This window comes from Alligator mississippiensis, chromosome 5, assembly GCF_030867095.1.
Source record: "Alligator mississippiensis isolate rAllMis1 chromosome 5, rAllMis1, whole genome shotgun sequence".
Lineage (NCBI taxonomy): Eukaryota > Metazoa > Chordata > Crocodylia > Alligatoridae > Alligator > Alligator mississippiensis.
Window position 1 is genome coordinate 61,925,657 of NC_081828.1, and position 14,956 is coordinate 61,940,612.

General features: G+C 44.5%; 1 protein-coding gene across 3 annotated transcripts in view; it reads right to left on the reverse strand.

Moving 5' to 3' along the window:
* The window catches only part of UCHL5 (ubiquitin C-terminal hydrolase L5), a 34,757-nt gene extending 19,862 nt beyond the window's left edge, over nt 1-14,895 (reverse strand). The window contains exons 1-3 of one of the 3 annotated variants that reach the window (XM_059728408.1): nt 14,660-14,895; nt 9,819-9,882; nt 4,584-4,689 (exon numbers count right to left, since the gene is read on the reverse strand). In XM_059728408.1, the coding sequence (XP_059584391.1) occupies nt 4,584-4,689; nt 9,819-9,882; nt 14,660-14,741 (252 nt within the window). In that variant the 5' untranslated portion in view covers nt 14,742-14,895. The remainder of the gene's footprint in view (nt 1-4,583; nt 4,690-9,818; nt 9,883-14,659) is intronic. The other 2 variants (XM_059728409.1, XM_059728410.1) reach the window with 2 other exon arrangements.
* Between the last annotated feature and the right edge of the window lie 61 nt (nt 14,896-14,956).

Here is a 14,956-nt window from a genome sequence, read left to right on the forward strand (position 1 = left end):
TTTCTTGCCTTCAGTGTTGTTTACTACATACTGTACTTCATTTATATGAATAAGTACATACACTTCACTTAATCACATAACACAAAACAGGTTTCAGTTGGCTGCCTATTAATTACACTGTTACACACTCTGGCTATATTCATGTTACAGTGATTCTCAACCAGTGTGGTGTAGCACCCTGGTTTGCAGTGAGACCCTTAAGGCTGGGGACAGACATTACATATAAACTGGTTTAAGTGATCAGAAACTGGTTTAAACCTGTAACAGATGTTCAGTGCACATAAACCAGTTTGAAAATGCCTGAAACTGGTTTGACATACATCTGGTTGAATGTAGTATCAGACTTAACTGATTTGGGTCAAACCAGTTTAGGCAATGTTTGTCCCAGAGCCCTTGCTCATTTAAGATACACCAGACTCCCCCAGCATCCTGGCATGCTCTCTGGGCTGGGTGGGGCTCTCTGCTCCACAGCAGAGCTGTCCCCTCCCCTCTGCTCCCTGGCTGGAGCTCCAGCAGAGACTGCAGATATCTGCCTGGCTTCTCCCTGCTAAACAGGGATTATTCCCCCTGCCCGTCTGCTTTACACAGACGCCTCTCAGCATTAGCTAATAGACCACATGCTGGCTACAGTCCGTGCTGTGGGAGATCACACAGGCAGAGAGGTTTTTTGGAGCTAATCAACAGGTAGCTGGTAATGTCCTTCCTTGGAAAAGCTGTTTAAGAAAGCTTGAAGTACTGGAGAGAGGCTTTGTTTTCTTAGTGGGCTGATAAACACTGAGGTAGGGGTAATAAACATTCCCTGCTGGGCTGCTGGGGTGGGGGAAAGAGGCGAGGGGCTCTCAGCTCAGTTCTGTGGCAGGGAAGGGAGGGCTGCTCTAGCACCCCATAGCTTCTAGCCTGAGTCACTGAAGTCATGTGCCTGAGTTTTTTCAGTACAAACATCCTCTCTGGACACTTACAAACTGGTTTAGCCTAGCCAGGTTAGACTAACCTGCAAAGATTGAATCAATTCAGGCTCAGGCTTTTTCAGTGTTTGTTCCTAGCCTAAAGGCTGCAGGGTGCCACACTATAGCACCGCTGCATGTACAAATATCTACACATAATTCATAGAATAAGCCCATAGATTTCAAGCAGGAATCCAGTGTCAAAAACATTCTAATTTCTTGTGGTTTTTCTGAGTTCTTTATAACAGAATTGCCCTTTTACTTTTCTGTAATCAAAAAAAAAAAAATGAGAGAAAGCTAAGAGTGGGCATTTTCAGGAGAGTGCCTTGAGAGTGAGGTTGAGAATAACTCACATATTAATTAAGTGCATAAAACGCTTATGTGCATAGACAGCATTTTTCAGCCACACTACAGTTTAACTGTACTGCAGTTAAGGGCACACTAACTCTAACTTTCTACCTTATAACTAACTATTCTTTGTATCAGTGCCTCATAAACAGTGACATGGAAATCAGCTATCAAGGGCTGCTATCAGAAAACTCAGAAAGGACAGGAGTTAATCAGTTTTACGGCTGCTCTCTCCCCTTATTTTCAAAGCTTAACTGCCCTGAACCTGATTTTTAGAACAACTATTATTATATCAATGATTATCAAAAGTATTGAAAACTGGGGAGGAGCTAATCAGTTTTGGAACTACTAATATTACAACACTGAGAGGACTGTGCATGTAAGAATTGTTTATATTTAGTTCAGATAAGTACATAGTCCTTTTTCAGTCCCAAATATACTGTATACTGCATACACTGTATTTAGAAATACAGATTATAACAACTCTAATTTCCTCATGTTTCACTGAAGGACTCACTGGGAGTTTCAGAAGACAAACTGGTCACAGTCACATGATAACTGAGACTGAAGAGGCTTACTGTTCTCAAAATGGCTGTCACTGAATTTAGAGATGTTAGTACAGAAAATAAGAAGAAAAATCCTTTCAGCCTCTATATTTATCATACTTCATGTGTTTTTATTTAGCTAAGCCATTGCACTTGACTAATACAGACACGGTCAAAGCAGCAAAGAAAAAAAAGGAGCCCAATGGTAACCCTATGAAGGACGCTTTTGAAATAGTACTATTGAGTGACACACACTTTGAGAGTGGTTAATGCACATTTTATGTCAGTGGTGCTGAATCTTTATGGCCAGCAGGTTGGATGGACAGCACCTAGGCTGTCCATAGGCTGGATCTAGCTGGTGATCCTGGTCTGGCAACAGTGGTGGATGTAGCAGGGACCCATTTGGCCATGTGGGAGGAAAGGGAAGGAGGGCAGGCTGGCCCCAAACTGGCCGCACACAGGGGGACAAGGCATGGCCAGGCTCCGATCCAACTGCAGGGGGAAGGGGCATGGCTGCATGATCTAGCCTGGGGGAGGGCAAGGGTATGGCCCGGCCCCAACCCATCCATGCAGAGGGAATGGGGCATGGCCTGGCCCCAACTTGGCCCTGAGGGGTTTGCCAATTTGGCAGCCAGGGAGGGTGGCCATGCTAATTGCCACTGCTCCCCTGTCACCAAATTTCTGGACCTGTGGGAAGCCCTGTGGGTAGGATACCATGATTCTCTTTGTTGCATTTAGCCTGCAGGCTGGAGGGTGACCACCCCTGTTTTATGCAATTAATTTTAAAAAACTGAAGGAATAATTAAGCATCACAGTCACTTGAGTGTAATCCTTAAACGGAAGCTTTCCACAAAACCTCGTGACTTCCTTATCTTCCAACACAGAGACGACCTATATTTTTAAGCTTTAGAGAATGACAATAGCCTTAAATTAAATAAAACCTTTAATTAATTATCCCTCCATACAATTACATTTTAAAACAGATTCACTGACTTCTTATTTGCTTGCTTTTAAGCACCCACCTGCTACACTTCAGAAATGAGTTTAGCAGAAAAGTAAGGAAGAGACAAACTAGCAGGAAGCAAAACAGACAAAATGATTTGCAACTTCTCACAACAGCAGCAGCATGTTTGATTATGGTGGAGAGCAGAGATGAATAACTATCTGCCTACTTTTATTGTAATACCAGACTAGAAATATAGTTGGTATTTTTACTTCACCAAACTAGAAATATAGCAGAGAAAGAAAATAAGTAGGATTAGGAGAGAAAGAGGTAGAAGGACACTTAGACCAGAGTGAGATAATAGGGAAATAAAATGGACACATGAACTGAAGTTGTCAACATAAAGAAATGTGCATGTGGAAGAGCCATGAGACATAATGGAGACATTCGGAAAGCTTTTATTTTCCACTTTTCTACTTGTGACTAGGCCCAAGTAAAAAACTCCCAATGATCAAAACCTCAGATGTGATGCACTGTCTAAATCTGTGATGAAAATACAAAAAACAGTTGTGTTGCATAAAGCATTTTCTGTAAGTTCTGTTTCAAGAATCTGTACTTCTGATTCATGTACTTTATGAGGAGAGAGAGACAGAAAGAACACTGAGTGGGAAGAATACAGACTTAATATAAATTTAGTAATGCTTATCAGTGCTTGAGAGATGTCTTTTAAGCTTAAAGTCTTACTAACCTCCCTTTTTTGTGACAGTAAGCTTACATTTGATCAGGTTATTCTCCTTTATTTCTTTAACTTGCCAGCTATACACTGACAAGCCAGCCAAAGCTAAAATATGGGACACTTCAGTATTAAGGCAGGATAATTGTTAATGAAAAAAGATGAATTCTTTTTGCATAAAAAAAATATTTGCTTTAACTTCCATTTCAAATTTTTCACATTTCATATTTAGATAAAGTTAGTTAAATTTTTAGATCACATTTGACAGAAAACAGATAAATATTGATCTAGGATGAAAATGTTTCCAGTGATGAACATTTGAGAAGTAGTGACAACGTATCTACTTGGTTGAGGAAACATTTCTCCCAACAATAATTTTGTTGAAAGTGGTTTCAAAATGTCATCTACTCATTAGACTAAAGAAAACACCTACCACATAAACCCTGCTGAAGCTAAAAGGAAATCATCATTCACATTTATTTTGCAGCGGCCTCCCCCACAGAATTTCACTTCTGTTTGGTTCATATGATTTGGTCTAACTCAGCATACCAAACAGGGCTACTTTGCCAGATCTTACTCTAATACTGGATGCCTACCATCTGGATAGCTTTACAATCGCTTATCTTTAGGGACCTACCAAAGTTGAGACAGCTGCTGGCCAGTTTCGCAGACAAACCCCAGGGCTGGCAGCCATTTTTGCCCCCCATGCCTCCGATTGGTCTTGGGGCCTCAGCAGTCATGCCCCTTGCTGCTGATTGGCTGCAAGGGCTATCAGCATGACCCCACCTTTCCCCACCAACTGGCTGCAAGGACTGTCTGTCATGTGATCCCACGCCTCACCACTAATCAGTTTCAGGGAGCTTGCCAAAAGCAAGAAAAGACCCCACACTTTTTTGCAGAGCCTGCCCAAAATCATGGTTTCTGCAAAAATTGCAAAAATCATGATTTTGGTCCATCTTTACTTATCCTTTAACAGCTGCTTAACTCTGCAAACATTTTAACAGTAATATCACTGAGTTTAAAAATTTTGCTTCATGGCACATTTAAGGAAGTCATTAAACTGATTGTACCTGCTTAGCAAAAAATATTGTATCCAATCTGGAATCCTGAACAACAGAGCCTGCTGGTTCTTCTCCTGGCTGCCACTTGAAAAGGAAGATCAGCCCATGTACTGGTCTATAAAATAAAAGTCAAAACAAAAAGTGAGATGAAGAATAGTACAAAGAATAGTACAGATTATTTCTAAGGTAACTGCACACTGAACTAAGGCAAAACAACTTAGCTAATTTGTTCTTCCTAAACAGGCCATTAAGCTTAGGCTTTCAGAAGCGCTCCCTAAATTAGAATGACCAAACTTTGACTGATTTGCAGAGGTGCCACCTGTAAATCTAGCTAGAGTTAGTGCTTAACTGGCACTTCTGATAAGCATGGATCCTGGTTTCCCATGATATAAAAATAAAGAAATAAATAAAAAATAAACAAAAACAAACAGAAATTCTCTGATAAAAACCTCAAAATCCATGGTTAAACTTAAATGACCCCCACAGCCCTGCTGGTGTCCCACACTTCCCATCCCGCCAGCTCCCCAGCCCTGCTTGTGCTCCTTGCCCCCCACCCACAGCCCCTGCCAGAGGGGGTGCCAGCTGCCATGGCGATGGGGCCAGGCACCCAGGTCCACAGCCTCCTGCCCTCAATGGAAGGCAGCGGCTGCTGCAGCAGGAGCACAAGCTGGCTCCTCCACTGCTGCTGCTTGCTGTGGGCTCAGGCAGGGCTGGCTCCTGACGGCAGCGTGAGCTCCCGGGATGCAGGGGGGGGAACCATGCCCCCCAGATCTGTTTGGGAGGTGAGGGCAGGGCGGGTACAGGCTGCGGGCTCGTGCTCCCCACCCTGCTGCCCTCCTCCAGGCCCTCTAGAGCGCAGCGTGTGCAACCCGGCGCAGCAGCGCACAGGGGGGACACAAACAAAAGCTGCCTGCCACAGTGAGCTCCATACTGCCCTGGCCACCTTCCCCTGCATGCGGGGGCAGCAGTGGGGAGCGCAACCCTGCGCTGCCCCTATGCACAAAGAGGAAGCGTGGCCAGGGCAGCGCAGCGTTTGCAGCAGCAAGCAGCTTTCCTGTGTGGCCCCACTGTGCTCTGACATGCCAGTCACACACACTGTGCTCCGGAGGGCCTGGGGGAGGGCAGCAGGGCAAGGAGCGCAGTGCTTGCGACCCAGGGTATGCAGCCAGCTGGACCCTGGGGGGTGGGGGGTTTGCAGCCTCCCCGTTCCCAGCCGTAGTGCCTGGCTGGCTGCAAGCCCCACCTCCTGGCCAGAGAGTGCCCAAGCTGGTTGAGAGAACAGAGGGGGAGAAGCAGCTGCAGCTGGCCAGGCACTCCGGGGCGGGGGAGGTTTCCAATCCCCCGGGCACTCGGGTCGGGAAGCAGGGTGGGGATTGCAGCCTCTCCACTCCCTCAGCCCCCAACCAGCTTGGGCACTCCCTGGCAGGGCACTCCGGCCAGAAGTGGGGATTTGCAGCTGGCCAGGAGCAGCGGGGATTTGCAGCCAGTCGGGAATGGGGAGGCTGCAAATCCCATTCCAGCCAGCCTGCAGAGCTCTTTGCAAAAGGGGGAAATCCATGCGTTTCTCTTCTAAAAGGGAAAATCTGCATTTTCTCCGATAGAGACTAGGAAATCCATGTTTTTTTCTGTTTTTCCATGGGAAACTTAAAAGCTGGATCCCTCCTGATCAGTCACTGCTTGTCCTGTGGTTCAGCTGGTAAGCCAACATGTTACTCTGATTGAATTCTAATATACATTTGGTCAGTAAGGATACAGAAATCAAGCATGCACTAAACCTCACAAAAAAAGGTTTAAAACACTGCTAGGCTTCTCTTACCCACAGTTCCACCAGTAGTATACGCAATTTTCAGATGCCCGCATGGGTGTTTTTGTAACTAAAGCAGCCAACTCTCACAACGTGCCCCTTCCCTCGCCCCTCCCCTTCCACCACAATAGACTTACCAACTGCACACGGCTCTCCAAGCTGCCGGGCTGCACTCCTCTCTGCCTACATGCTATGCTGCAATTGTGCGCATGCACGGGCATTTATGGGCCAAATTATCAGCCACATCAGGTCAATTTCTGATATACTCAATTTTCTTTGTATCAGTGCCAACCCGATATCAGACCAATGCATCGGTGCACATCTACCTAAAGGAACCGTGAATTTACTGTACTATTTAATGTGCTATTATGACCTTGTATGGGACCTAGTCATATAGTTATATTGAACTTTCCTCTACAAATGTATTGGTTAAGTTTATCAGAAGGATGATAATGGCTCTTTATAAGCAGGTTCCTGAACACTTACAAGACAGCATCTTCACTGATGTTTGGCCACTATTTCCTGACAAAGTTACACAGCTCTTTTGACAATGATGGCAACCCAGAGAGCAGGGGACTTAAATGTTAAACATTTAAAGTGTTAAATGCACATTGGAGAGTGGACCTTGAAGTGAGCCATGCATGCAGGTACAAACTGACAGGACACAAAAGGAAGTTTGGTAGGCATAAGCAAAGTAGTTGGGACCTTCTATAGTCCCAGTGTGGCAAGCCTTACAGCATGCAGAGAAACTAAACTGTCCAATTAGAACAAAGTAAATAAATACAGCTGTTTCCCTTAAGAACGCTGCCTGGTTACAAACTCCTTTGCCACTCCTGCCCAAGACCCAGTTTAGAACCAAAACTGTGCAATCCCACCTTGGTAAGTGACAGCCAAAAGTCTTAGAAAGAGTACCATTAAAAAGACTCAGAGAGGACAAGGGATGCAGCTGCCCTAAGAACTACAACACACTTTGAACATTTAGACCCAGAGTCTAATGCTTCTTAAGAATGAGTCACAAAAACCAGAACAACCCTTCCTAATTTTGCATTAACATTGTATTAGGGATTCCAGTAGGATGGAAAAAGATCATAGGTGCCTGGTTATTTACTTGCCTAACAGGTCGAATACAATTCAGCAATTAATGTTTTAAGAATATAATTTTTCCCATGTGTACTAGGATTTTAAGACATGTACAAAACACAAGATAAACAAATTTGTTTGATCTTTACTATATTAACGTCAGGAGGGCTTGCACACTGCTCTGTTCTGAGGCACTAGAGTATTAAGTCTCAGCTACATACGCTCTAAAAGCTTTCTGTTACCTACATAAAAAAGTTACAAAGTATGGCTCCTATCCTGTAATTGGCCATATGTAGGCAGACTTAAGTCTACCAGGAGCCCCGCTAAAGGTAATATTGCTCCATGGGCATACTAGCCTATCCATGCCTAATCAGTTGCTGGGTAATGATCTAAATGAAGTTTGCCACAAAAGCTTAAATAGGGTTGGTTATTCTTGAAAGACTCAGATCTTACTCGATTCAAAAGACAAATCTCACTGAGATACCCTATGTTCTATTCTGTATTTGATATTCTTCACTCAAAACTACCTTCTGTTCTCCTCGACAACCCCTTCTAGGATGATCTCTACAATAGCCCATTGATGGGTTTTGAGAAGCCTTAAGACCTTCCACTCTACTTCCCAAAAATAAGGGAACAGCTGTTAAATAAAATCACTTGCCTGTTACATTAAAAGGATTCAATCCAACCTGCACTGACTCCAAAATAGACTCCCACAGGCTTCACTGGGAGTTAGCTTGTGCAGTATATAACCTAAGAGTATACAAATTCTAGTGAAAGATAAGGAACTTCTCAGTCAATCCTCCATTTTCTGTAGATAAAAGTATTTCTAATCTATATTTTACTGAACATATGAAAATAGAAACAAAAATAAGGCAATACTCAAACTGCTAGGAGGTCCACAATATACCTGGAACATTTAGTTGTCAAAGTGGAGGCTCTAAATAATTTTCACTCATTAAAAACACTTTAAATAAAAGTTAGATGTGACAACGTTAAATGTGAAGAATCTCATGAATGCAGGGGATAAGCAAATATTTTAGGCCCTGACTAGGAAACATAAATAAGTCACAAATTTCCCCAGATACTGGGCCCACTGCAGTCCTATACGGTGCCTATACTCCAAGGGTTAAGAGCAGTTGTGAACACTTATATTAAAGTTAAAATACTAGAGAAAGTAAATGGGGAAATGACTAGATACCAAACTGGCCACAATATGAGGTTACAGAAATTTAATCCAAAGAGAATGGGAAAGCAAAGCAAAGCTGTTCTCTCATGAGTAACAGCTACTATTCTGGGTATTTTTTTAAAATAAAAGTTCAACCTACAAAGATAGCTGATGGCAACATCTACTATCTCTGTAGTCACATATTGGTGATTCCTAGTAACAAAAGACTGCTAAATTAATTTGTAATCAAACAGCACTTCAAGTCATAAATTGTGTACTTCATATATTCTGGAACATTAATTATATAAATGTAGATAGTTACACAGGAAGTAAAAGGGACTTGCATTTGATAACCGTAACTGCTTGTAGATGTTAAAACAACGAAAAATAACAAAACGCACTGGCACTTTACTTTAAACTCCATGCGCTCCTATGCCAAGCTCAGTGCATTCCCAAGAGAGGCAGTGCATTAGGTGGACCCAGCTCACCTGGAGTCTATATAGCTCAGACGCTATAGTGGAGCTTTTTTGGTGCTTTTATCTAACAGCTGATTGACTCAGCTTTAGATAAAAGTGCCCAAAAGCCCCACCGAAGCACATGATCTATAAAGACGCTGTAGAGCCAGATCAAAGCAACACATTGCTGCTTCTGGTAAGACTTTTTTTGTTTGTTTGGTTTTAAAGGTCTCCAACCATCCTATTTCCTTTCAAGCTGCTATACATGAATAAATACAATGCTCTTCATTCATCATATGGATGGAATGGCAAAGTACTTAGCGTTTCCAGTAAGAGCAGGTTACAGCAGTCCAAAACAAGACATGACAAGAAACAGAGAGGTTAAGCAACTTTTGCTTACAGACAGATCTAAGAGACTCCTTATCTAGCCACTGAACCACACAATTCTTATAAAGAAGGCTTTGTTGAAAAGCTAGTTTAAACAATCTAAAGATCCTACTAAAAGGCTGTAAATTTCATGTGCGATGATGATAATATGCTGATAAACTGCTGCTGAAACAGGTAATAATGTAGCATATTGCTATTGGTCTAATACAATTCTTTCATTCATGCAAGGAGCTTAGAACAATTCGTTCATTTATGAAAGGAGCTTAGAACAAACAAATATGATTTACAGAGATTGCTAGAGATAAAAAACAGACTGGAAAAGCCACATTGCTTTTCTACGTCTAATAACTTACTTCAATTTTTCAAAGTTCTCAGGCTCCAAACTCCATATTTCTTCAACTTGTGCTCCTCTGCAACCTAGAAGAGCAAAGATACATGTTCCTTTACTTACCTTAATTCAAAAGGATACTATCACGAAAAAGGCACACAACTACAAGTGATAATGTAGAAAGAGTGGAGGAGAGTCTTTTTTCATATATTGTCTTTTGACAATAAAAAAAAAAGTTGTTACTATCACCAGTTGTCCCTGATTTCCAGATGTTTCAGTCTTTATATAAAGAGAGACCCTGTGAATGTAAAACCACAGAAATCAGTAGGAAGGGTTCTTGGACAATTGTGATACCAAAGATACTTTAAGAGACTATTTAAGAGAAGAGCCTGAACTAGTCACAAGCAGGACTCAAAAATATTATAGACTTTTAAACTTTCATTTGTTGACCTCATAATTTTTCATAGATATGACTGAATTAAGCTTTCTAATTACACGTGGAAGGGGATGTCATGCAGCCGTTAAAAGTGGAAACAGACACTGAGAAATTTAGTGGTCTGGTCAAGACCAAAGTAACACAATTCTAGAGTCAGAAGTAGAACTTAGAACACTTAAATCCGACCCTCTAATGCAAGAGTCGCCACAGTGGAAATACAGTGAACAACAACAGACCTATACAGAAATTTTCTTTTTATCCAGCAGAGTTAGAGGTAGACTTGCGTTCTGAAGTTTGGGGGTTCATAGCCTGTGTAGTGTCGTTGTAAATACTCCCATTATTCAAAGGCATCAAATTCTATTATTCTCTATATCAACACTGTCTTGTGAAAGTTTGTTTCACAAATAATTTATGCACTGTATAAAGATATGAACTCCTTTTTCCAGTTATGTCTTGCTTTTTAATGTCAACCTCTGCCACTCTATTCTTGTATACACACTAAGTTACAATAGTCATCCTACTTTCTCTAAATGACAACACATGAGTGACGGAATAAGAACTATAAAATACATTTTTTAAAGTTGATTAGTGTGCAGGCCGGGGGCGAGCCGGGCCCGTCTTTCCGCATGTGGGCTGTGGCCAGCAGCCCGGGCACGTGGGGCCGGAGGAGACCGTACGGCGGCCAAGCACGCACGGGCTAGAATTAGTCACAGAGGCGTAATGGTTGATTTAAAGATTATTTACTTACACCCAAGATGGTCGCGGTGTAGGCTGGACAGTTTTCCAGGTACAGCTCCGTTTAAATCCTCGTTGGAGGACTACGACAAATTCGGTTCTTTGGCCCCGGAGTTGTTAAGGCTCCGCGGGTTCGGCAATTTCTTTCCCACGGAGTTGTCAAAGTTCCATGGGTTTGGTTCGGCTCTCTGGCCCCGGAGTTATTAAAGCTCCGTGGGTTCGGATCTTGAGTATATAGGAAAGGGATACGTCTAGGATTGCGCTCGGCGACGGGGAGAGGCCAGAGGCGGTTTAAACCTCTGTTGCCTTCTTAAGAAATGCGTTGGGTCCATGAGGATCCGCAGCGTTTAGAGATCTTCACGCTCTCTAACTGATTTCTCTCCAACTTGGGCGGAAGCCACCCAAGCTCTTTATACAGCTAGCAAGCCAATCGCTAGCCGCCACCTGTGCATGTATTAGAATCGGCCAATAACATGGCACGAACGTTCATACAAATGGCGGGAACTCCTTTGCACCGTGCATTTCTGAGATGCAAAAGAAACGCACCATGCAAAGAAAGCTACAAATTTGGCGGGAATACTCCGTTGCACCGGGGTTCTCTTCTGCAGCAGAGAACTCCACCATGCAAGGAAGCTGCAATTTAGTGGGAACATAATTTAGTGATGCCAAAGCACACACAAACAAAAACTCACAACTTTGGGTTGTGACAATTAGATTTAAGGTTAGTAATGTTCTTGATTCCCTTCAAGGAAAGATATGCTAAACACATTCTGTATTTTGTAGTAGTAGTAAAAGATATGACACAAGAGCAGCACAGTCCATTACAGGAGATCAGTATGGCTTGCAAACGTTAATTTAGCTTCTAACATCCTTTGAAGCAAGGAAGTATTACTAATTTCATTTTACAAAGGAACCACCTTTCAACAGACAAAGATTAAATAACAGTCTTATGTGGTATTACTAAGTCAGGAAGATAACTTCAGAAATTGTAGACCTTTTCTGGTAAAGGAAAAAAAAAAATCTCATTCTTAGAAGCAGAAGAAAAGCTAACCCCAGAGGGGAAAAAAGAAAGGTTCTTTCCTGAGTGAAGCACAGTCAATTAAGCATTTTACTGCATAAGCTCATGAACCTCATCATCTCTATATTACATGGTATTTTTAATCTTAATTTAAACAGTAGAACTGTAAACTTTAAACTTCAGACCAATAAACAGACCAATCTAATAAACGAATTTAATTACAGTATAAGCTTATAAATCTGGCATGCTCAGGACTGAGCACCTGCCAGAAATTTGAATATTCCTGATTTCTGAAACCAGAGCTGTGACCAATTGTGGAGCAGGGGGGGAGGGGGGAGGGAGGAGGTCCGGTCCCGGAACAACAGATGCACGCAGAGCCAATGATGGATGGCGGCAGCAACTGCTGTGTGCAAGCTTACACCTCCATGTCAGGGGGAGGAGTGAGGCGGGGGCAGGGTTTGCAGCGGCCAGTCCTGGAGCAGTGGCCACATGCAGAGCAGCAGCGTGGGCTGGTAGATGGCGGCAGTAGCCACCGCGTGCAAGCTTTGCCCTCCGCATCTGGGAGAGTGGAGTGCAGAGCTTAAGAAGTGCCGGATTTTCGAGAATTCCCAATTTTTTATATCCGGATTTATGAGGTTATACTGTATATAAAACTTTTAGATTGTCAGAATGAGCTACTTTACTAGATAATTTAATTAAGCTAATTTAGTGCTTAGAAATACTCATCTTTGGCAGTTCAAGGAGACCAGAGTTCTCAGTTTTCCCCAAAACCACAACCTTTTACAACAGGCTGTCAACATACTTCAGGGCTGACCTGGGAGAATCACCTCTACAATGAATATGGTTCAGTCTTCCTGACCCATTCAATCTTATACTTTACTCCTTACTGCTAACAAGGTTTTCAATTACGGTGGCCATTCAATCAGGACAGGGCTTCCAAATCTCTTCTAGCGCAGTGCAAGATAACCTAGCACAATCCTCAATCATTAGTGAGATCTCAGAAGAAATATAAATAGAGGTGCACCAATACATTGGTCCCATACTGGATTGCCCATACAGTCAATTTTCATTATATTGGTGCCAATCGGCCTTTTTTGGCTGATGTGGCCGATAATGCCACTGATAAACGCCCCATGCACGCGCGCAGCCCCAGCATATCATGCAGGCAGCCAGGAGCACTGCCCTGCAACATGGAGAGCAGAAGGGTCCAGCTGGTAAGTCTGTTGTGAGGGAAGGGGGCTTGAGGCCGGCAAATCAAGGCCCCAGCTGTGAGGGAGGGAATGGGGCTGGGGCTGCACAGCCAGGGCAGGACACAGGATGGAGCCGCGCGCGGCTCATCCAGGGGGCACAGAGCAGGGCTGCTCCTGCCACTCTGCAGACCCCAGGAGAGCATGGGGGGTGTGGCCCAGGATCCACATGAGGGGAGAGAGTGGGCTGCCTCTGCAGGCTAAAGCCAGCACCAGGCTCTTCCCAGTGGGGGGTTGGGCCAGGCTGCACTCAGGGCAGGTGGAGGCAGCGTAGGGAGGGTCGGGGGGACTACAGCAAATTTTGGGGTAGTTCAGGCCCCCCGTAGTCCCCTCCCAGTGCTGCCACTGCCCACCCCAAGCACACCCCAGCCCAGTCCCCACAAAGAAGACCTCGGCACTGCCCCAACCTCAGCCCACAGCAACAGCCCGCCCTCGCCCCATGCGCAGATCCAGAAGCACATGGTTCTGATCTTCTGCAACATTCCCCCGTGGGCTTGCAGCTGGTTTCCAGCAGCTACAATGCAGAAAGGATCTCTTCCCTGAACAGTGTATACAGATCTACACTATCTTATTCTTCCTAGGCATCCTATCATAAAAAAGAAGAAATTTTCCATACATTATACAAAAGAAGAATTTTTCATAATCACAAATAATTCTCTTATCACAACTTCCCCAAGCTGCAGGAACATGAAGCAGATGCGACTCGGCAGACCCAAAAAAGGTACTCAAGAGCAAGTTTTACTGATCGAAATTCAATTCCACTTTAGTTATGTTGCCATATGCTCGTATCTCCAGAGCAAGAATGCTCCAGATCTGCACGCGGTGCAAGATTGTTCTTTAAAATGACACGGGGCAGGGCTTTTTTGGTAAGGTTTCTGCACAGATTTCTGTACCTTTGCAGAAAGCAATGGCTTACCCTGCCACGTGACAGAGGGGAAAAAAACTTGTATTTCATTCACTGGATTTCTCAAGCCAGGTTTGCATGTTAGGCACAGGCAAAAAAGGGTGAGAAAGCAGACCCATAATCGAGAGCTGTGAACTATGATCCTGTTATAAGTTTCTCAGCTTCTTCCTACCACATTCTGCACTAGTGGTGTGCAAACCGGCCTCTAAAGTTACAGCTAACGCCAGCCTCGTTGTTTCAACAGTGCTGCATGAAATACAACTCAAAAGTGATCCCAGCCCTCAGCAATGCAATGTGTTACACCACCGCACCCGCCTCACACGAGTCCCCTGAGCGCTGGGGGACGCGGCTAAGGGCGCTCGGAGCTGCAAGAGACCCGTGGCCTCCCGCAGGACCGGGCCGGGCAGGTGTCTCTGCACGCTCAGAGCCAGGCAAAGACCCAGACGCTCGGGAGCAACCCCACTCCCACCCCCACCCAGGGGGCCGCCCAGGCCTCTCCGGGGCTCCCTCTCGCCCGCCCCCTCACCAAAGCCCTTGATGAGTTCCGTGAAGACGCCCGGGTCGCTCTCCATGAGGCACCACTCCCCGGCGCTGCCCCCGCCCGCCATGGCGCCGGCTCGCCAGGCGACCGCCGCTACCAGCCGGCTAACCGTCGATGCCCACGCACGCTGCCGCTTTCCCAGCAGGCTCTGCGGCCCGCGCGGCCCCTGTCATCTCTATGGTGAAGAAAGTGCGCTCGGGCCAACCGGAAGCGAGAACCAGCTTCACATCCGGGGTACTCGCAGCGGTTACCACGGTAACAGCTACCTCCCCTCCCCTGCTC